This window comes from Bison bison, unplaced genomic scaffold (assembly GCF_000754665.1).
Source record: "Bison bison bison isolate TAMUID 2011002044 unplaced genomic scaffold, Bison_UMD1.0 scf7180017864180, whole genome shotgun sequence".
NCBI lineage: Eukaryota > Metazoa > Chordata > Mammalia > Artiodactyla > Bovidae > Bison > Bison bison.
The window spans coordinates 2,057,324-2,064,548 of NW_011494752.1; the positions used below are offsets into that span (position 1 = coordinate 2,057,324).

Sequence of the window (7,225 nt, forward strand, 5' to 3'; positions counted from 1 at the left end):
TCTTTTTAATGGCTAATACTCCATTGTGTATATGTACCACAGCTTTCTTATCCATTCATCTGCTGATGGACATCTAGGTTGCTTCCATGTCCCGGCTATTATAAACAGTGCTGCGATGAACATTGGGGTACACATGTCTCTTTCAATTCTGGTTTCCTTGGTGTGTATGCCCAGCAGTGGGATTGCTGGATCATAAGGCAGGTCTATTTCCAGTTTTTTAAGGAATCTCCACACTGTTCTCCATAGTGGCTGTACTAGTTTGCATTCCCACCAACAGTGTGAGAGGGTTCCCTTTTCTCAACACCCTCTCCAGTATTTATTGCTTGTAGACTTTTGGATCACAGCCATTCTGACTGGAGTGAAATGGTACCACATTGTGGTTTTGATTTGCATTTCTCCGATAATGAGTGATGTTGAACATCTTTTCATGTGTTTGTTAGCCATCTGCACGTCTTCTTTGGAGAAATGTCTGTTTAGTTCTTGGCCCATTTTTTGATTGGGTCGTTTATTTTTCTGGAATTGAGCTGCAAGAGTTGCTTGTTTATTGTTGAGATTAGTTGTTTGTCAGTTGCTTCATTTGCTATTATTTTCTCTCATTCTGAAGGCTGTCTTTTCACCTTGCTTATAGTTTCCTTTGTGGTGCAAAAGCTTTTAAGTTTAATTAGGTCCCATTTGTTTATTTTTGTTTTTGTTTCCAATATTCTGGGAGGTGGGTCATAGAGGATCGTGCTGTGATTTACGTCAGAGAGTGTTTTGCCTATGTTCTCCTCTAGGAGTTTTATAGTTTCTGGTTTTACGTTTAGATCTTTAATCCATTTTGAGTTAATTTTTGTGCATGGTGTTAGAAAGTATTCTAGTTTCATTCTTTTACAAGTGGTTGACCAGTTTTCCCAGCACCACTTGTTAAAGAGATTGTCTTTAATCCATTGTATATTCTTGCCTCCTTTGTCAAAGATAAGGTGTCCATAGGTGCGTGGATTTATCTCTGGGCTTTCTATTTTGTTCCATTGATCTATATTTAAAAAAAGAATCTCAGAGGAATGACTAAAACTAGATTACTCACATGGCTTGCTAACTTTAAATTGCTTATCTTTAAATTTACCCTCTTTTCTCTTACTCAGACAAATACAATTTGGGGGTGAGACATTTACTTACCTACACTTTGCCGGGTAGATCACATGTATTAACTCGTGTAACCCTTAAAACAGCATAAAAAGAAAAATGAAGCTTTATGAGTGATTCAACATTCTCAAAGTCACAAAGTTATTAAAAATACCAGGATTCAGCTCCTCGTATATCTATTTGACTTTCAAGCCCAATTCTTTCTATCACGTCACAGAACCCCCAGTGCTAACAGAGCCAGAAACTTAATAAACACAGTTATGACATTAACTTAAAATATGAAAAAGAAATAAAAGTATAAAAATCTTTAACAAAATCATCCAATCCAACTGTAATGGACAAGGATATATTGGCTTGTAGATTAAAAGTGGCAGGTATTCAGTTCTAAGAGCTGGGTCATTTACTGGACCAAGCATTTTGACTTCATCTTCCCTTGGAGAGAACTTACAGTGGTCAGTTCTAATAGTAAGGCAATAGGAATACCCTTCTACCTGCCACAACACTACCCCAGTAATGAACAGAAGAGCAATATTTTCCAGGTGATTGTCTGAGGGCTAGAGCTAAAGTCTGATTAAACATGATTTAATCTACTACTTCATTTTACTTCATTTTACCAACCTACTTTTTTTTATTTTGCACAGATAATTTTTCCCAGCCTTAGATTACATATATATATATATATATATATATATTAGAATAGATAATATATAAGTCTATATAAAATATTTATATATAAATATTATAATATATACATTAAGGTACACGTCAAACTCTGATAAAGCATTGAGCTAGAACCAAAAGCATACATGTGAAAAAGAAAACGAACAAGGAAGAGGAGAAGCAAATGCCTTTAAATAAATGTTTTTAAATGTCCTCATTGTCCCTGACACTGTCTCCAGAGAAGAATTTCTCAGAGGATCCCACAGGTTTATTAGAAGCTCGACTTTGAATGAACAGAACTTAGAAGCCACGGGGTAGATGGAACACAATCTAGGACACAGTCAACAAAGGATTTAGTCCATTTTCTCATTCACTTGGCCAACATTTCTTGCATGCCTCCCCCATGCCAGGCTTCAAATCCACACTAAGAGTATAAAGATAAAAGTAGTGTTATTATCTAAAGTTCCCTCACATTTCTCTCAAATCTGGTGAAGGAGACAGACAAGTGATTACAACCACAGTATACATGTTCTATGTATGTTGTACAAATGTAATTATAATGCCATGGAATCTCTGCTGTGGCAGAGCTATGAGCAGTATGCCAAGCAAGCACACAGAGTAACTAAAACCCAGATTCATTTGATGATTCAGTGTCAGGGTGAGGGGCAGTTATGAAAAGGCTTCAAGCTGTCCAAGCTAAGCATTAAAAGATGATGAGCCGGAATAAAAAAAGAAAAGAGATGACGAGGTGGAAGAGGTGAAGAGCAGAACTGGAGCTTACTAACTCATGGGCACATTGAAGATGGGAGAGGCTGGGGCCAACGAGAAAGAAGAAATGCAGAGACCCTGAAGTGGGCCCCAAGCAGAGAGGTTCAGGCTGAACCCTCGAAGCAGTGAGAGATTTGAAGCAAGAGACTAACAATCATATTTTACTTCTTATTTCTATTACTTCTTATGATCAATCTCTGTGTCTTTACTGTCACATATACCCCTACTGACTGTAAAAAGGTGTAATTAAAACTGGGCAAGTTCTAGACTCACAGACATATAGAACAGACTTCTGGTCACCAAGGGGAAGGGGAGTGGGGAGGGAAGGACTGGGAGTTGGGATTTGCAGATGTAAACTATTTTTTGTAGGATGATAAGAAAAAAGTTCCCACTGTATAGCACAGGGAACTATGTTCAGTATCCTATGATAAACCATAATATAAAACAACATTAAAAAAGAATGTCTGTGTATAACTGAGTCACTTTGCTATCCAGCAGAGATTGACACAACACTGTAAACCAACTATATTTCAAAAAAAAAAAATGGACAAGTTCATGAGTGGGTGTGCATGTATGTGTGTGTGTAGGTTTTCAAACTGTTGAAATTCATCAAGGATCACCATGTTTTTCCTGCACTTGCTTGAAGGAAAAGGGTACCTTTTCTTTCTAAAAATAAAATATGTTTAGTATCTCTGACACATACTTTAAACTTACATTTTAAACCACATAAAAGGTAACTCAGTCCCTATATTTAGTTCTTAACAAATCGGTCACCAGGCTACCTAAAGCAAATCATCTTACCTGTCTAAGATTCATGATCCTAATTTAAAAACAAAGGAGAGTTATTTCCAGGTCTCCTAGACAATTGCAGAGAAAATAAATTTTAATGAAGTACAAGTCCTTTCAATAAAAGATATGAGTTTATTCATAAACTTGGTATTTAAGACTCTTTCTAGTCTGTAATGCTAAGTCTTATTTCTAGTTCTAGAAACATACTATTCCATAGGGAATAGTAACAATTCATTTATCCTCATAAGGTTGATTCAAAATAATATGCATTCTAAGTAAGAGACTGATATTTTTCTGCCATGAAATTCTAACTGCAAGATTCTTAAAACTCCTTTATAACACTTTTCTTTAAGATGTCAAAATAATTTCCTTCAGCTTATTTTTATCCTTGGGACCCAGTCTTTTCTTTTCCTTCATAAATTATAACAACAGTAACTTACAATAATACGTTATGACATAAGACATATATGTATGACAAACCTTCCTCCAGACCCTAAGCTTCCTGAAAGTAGGGATGATGTCTATTTTGTTCACTATTGTATAACCACAGTTTCTGGCATATGGTACAGTTCAATAAATATCTACTGAATTATTTTTTAAATACTGGAAAAAAAATATAAATCTGTCCTGAGGAAAAGGGTGATCAATTTGACAGGTATTCACTCAAAGATTCATCTGGGGGAAATCCAGGGACATCAGTAAAGATCATGAACACTTTATTTCAAGCAGAGCCATAGAGAACTTTTTAAAATTTGAAATGTATTCATTTCTGTGCCAGCCATTTTCTCTAATTGTAGGTGTGAACTTTTAGGTAAATTTTGCTATTTCCTGTAAGGTTGCTCTTTAACTTAGTTTCTCTGCCTTCCTCTTCCCCTGAGTTTGATCTGTAACTTGCTTAGATAATGACAATAATTTACCTTTGCATTGCACTTCATCTATGGATTTTAACCCCTTTTTATCTCATTCGAGCCTCACAATAATCTTCAGAGTTGAAGAATGTAGATAGAAGTATCCTTATTTTACAGAGGAGAAAGATGAGCTTCCAAAAAGTTAATTGCTTGCCATAGCAAGAAAGGTAGCCAGCAGTGCAGCAACCAATTGTAACTCTTAATGGGGTGCTCTTGAATCCACACCTTCTTCAGGAAAAAAACACACAGACTTTCCCACCATCGTGCACTGAGATACAGGTAGACTTAACAGAAGAGAGGAGAACCATGGCTTGAAGAATGAGTGAATCCAAGTTGAGAGGAAATGGTCTGAGTTGTCAGGATGACCCTGGACAGGAGTCTGCACTGTGCTTACTCTTCATGCTGGACCATGCTTGAAGCCTAAAAGGTCTACTGGAACTAGAATACAGGTCTTCCTTACCACAGCTACATTTCACTTGGGGAGAAAATGTACTACTTTGGGGAAAAAAAAAAAAAAAACAATGAACAAAATCGATTGTGGATAGATTAACATAGGTCTTTAACTTCACTTTCCATTGGTAGCAATATTGGTAGTGAAATTATTCTTCTAGTGTTTGAAAGTGAAAGAAAGTGAAGTCTCTCAGTCGTGTCCAACTCTTTGCCACCCCGTGGACTGCAGCCCACCAGGCTCCTCTGTCCATGGGATTCTCCAGGCAAGAATACTGGAGTGGGTTGCCATTTCCTTCTCCAGGGGATCTTCCCGACCCAGCAATGGAACCCATATAAGCTAAAAATTCAACTTTCCCACACTCGGTAGAGAAAGAAAATAAACCAGTTTTCGATAGAAATATACATGGCCAATGTGTAACCCACTCCAGTGTTCTTGCCTGGAGAATCCCAGGAACGGGGGAGCCTGGTGGGCTGCCATCTATGGGGTCGCACAGAGTTGGACACGACTGAAGTGACTTAGCAGCAATGTGTATATGAGAGAATGCTTTAACCTAACAGTTATGAAAGAAATACAAATACTATAACAATGGAATTTCATATTCACCTGACAAATTGACAAACACTTTTAAAATAATATATCCATCAAAGTATACAGAAACAGGAATTTTCAAATAGCAATTGGGAATATGTAAACAGAAAAAAATACCTAAATAAAATGATTCTGGAGAGCAATATGGCAATGAATATCAAAGGTCTTAAAATATCATTAAATAACATTTGCTCCAATAATTCTATCTAATAATTAGTCCTCTTCCTGAAATGACCAGACATGTGCATAAAGATTTATGTACACAGTTGTTACTATTGCCACAATTATCTTAGAAGAAAAGTTGCAAACAGTTTAAATGATTAATATATGAGATTTCTAAGCAATTTAGAAGTACAATTGTATGATGAACACTAGGAAATACTTAAAATAATATTATCAAATATACTTAAGAATATAAGATCATGAAAATATATATATTTAAGTGAAAATGCAAGTAATAGAATGGTATATACAATGTGATTCCAGTGGTGTCATAAAATGATAAACAAGTTATAGAAAAATGACTAGAGAGATATATATAAATGCTGATAGATAATTTCTCTTGATAAGGTGTTGTGGAAAATTTCTTTATATATTTCTATATAGTCTGCATTTTTAATGAATATGCAACACTTTACAATAAAAATGGGATAATAGTGTATGTCTCCATATTAATGTAAGTTAGATCTTCAAAAGTCCCAGCACTACAATACTACTAATACAATGTTACATGTATATTATGTGTCAATTAAAAGTCAGTTAATTTATTAAAGTCCCCAAAGCTAAAAGAGAGTTACTAAAAACAAGTTATCTTTAAAAGAAGAATAGTTCATCAAACGAATTGATAACAGATAAAGGTAAAGAAAATAAAAACTGACCAGCACAAGAGAAAAGCCCTAAGCCCTACAGCTGTGCTCTCACGCATATTCCCCATCAGGGCTGGCGCTGGAATTATAATAGCAGAAGCCACTGATGACACCTCATAAAGCTTGTGTCCCAGTGACAAATGGCAAGAGTAATCTGTTCAAATTTAGCAGTGAACTCAAACAAAAGCTAATTAGGAAAATAAATTTACAAGCATCTAAATGTCAAACCAGTCAAAGGATAATGGGTACACTAACATAAACAAGAATCAGGAAAGAAGCCTTCCGGTTGGACCAACACCCACTGGAGAGGGTATATAAGAGCCCCAGAGCAAAAAAGAGACATTCGCACTTCAGGAGACTCATCTTCTTTAAACCAAATCAATAAAAAACACAGCTTCCCAACACCATGGCTTGCTGTGCTCCCCTCTGCTGCAGCGCCCGTACCAGCCCCGCCACCACTATCTGCTCCTCTGACAAATTCTGCAGATGTGGAGTCTGCCTGCCCAGCACCTGCCCACACACAGTCTGGTTACTGGAGCCAACCTGCTGTGACAACTGCCCCCCACCTTGCCACATTCCTCAGCCCTGTGTGCCCACCTGCTTCCTGCTCAACTCTTCCCAGCCCACCCCAGGCCTGGAAACCATCAACCTCACAACCTACACTCAGCCCAGCTGTGAGCCCTGCATCCCAAGCTGCTGCTGACCAATGGCTGCCTCACCCAGTGCCTGACACAGAGTCAACCCAGAAGCTTTAGTGCTCACCTGTCTCAGTACCTGCAACTAACTGTGGCTCCGCTTTCGAAGTTGGAACAAGGATGGCGTTATCACAGACAACCCTCACAAAAAAGAAACCAAGAGACTTTCGATGGCTGTGTAGTAGACGTCAGTGAACAAGGACAACTGGAATAGGTAGATGCCTATAGGCTTCCCAACGTTGTTCAGTTCCTTCATGTTAAATTCTATCTTTCTTTGGTGCTTTGGGAATTCTGTTTCCAGTCTTGAATGGTATCTTTCTGGAAATTGAGGCGCTTCTTCATGATTATTCTAATAAAGTTTACATCTCTGGCATAACA

The 7,225-nt window shown here is 37.3% G+C and overlaps 1 protein-coding gene across 1 annotated transcript; it reads left to right on the forward strand.

Annotated features, from left to right (window-relative positions):
- Positions 1-6,524: 6,524 nt before the first annotated feature.
- LOC104990491 (keratin-associated protein 3-3) lies at positions 6,525-7,225 on the forward strand. The gene has a single exon (XM_010842584.1). The coding sequence runs from the start codon at positions 6,559-6,561 to the stop codon at positions 6,853-6,855; it is 297 nt and encodes a 98-aa protein (XP_010840886.1). The 5' UTR covers positions 6,525-6,558; the 3' UTR covers positions 6,856-7,225.

Coding starts and splice junctions, on each gene's coding strand:
- LOC104990491 (XM_010842584.1), top strand. CDS start 6,559: ATGGCTTGCTGTGCTCCCCTCTGCTGCAGCGCCCGTACCAGCCCCGCC.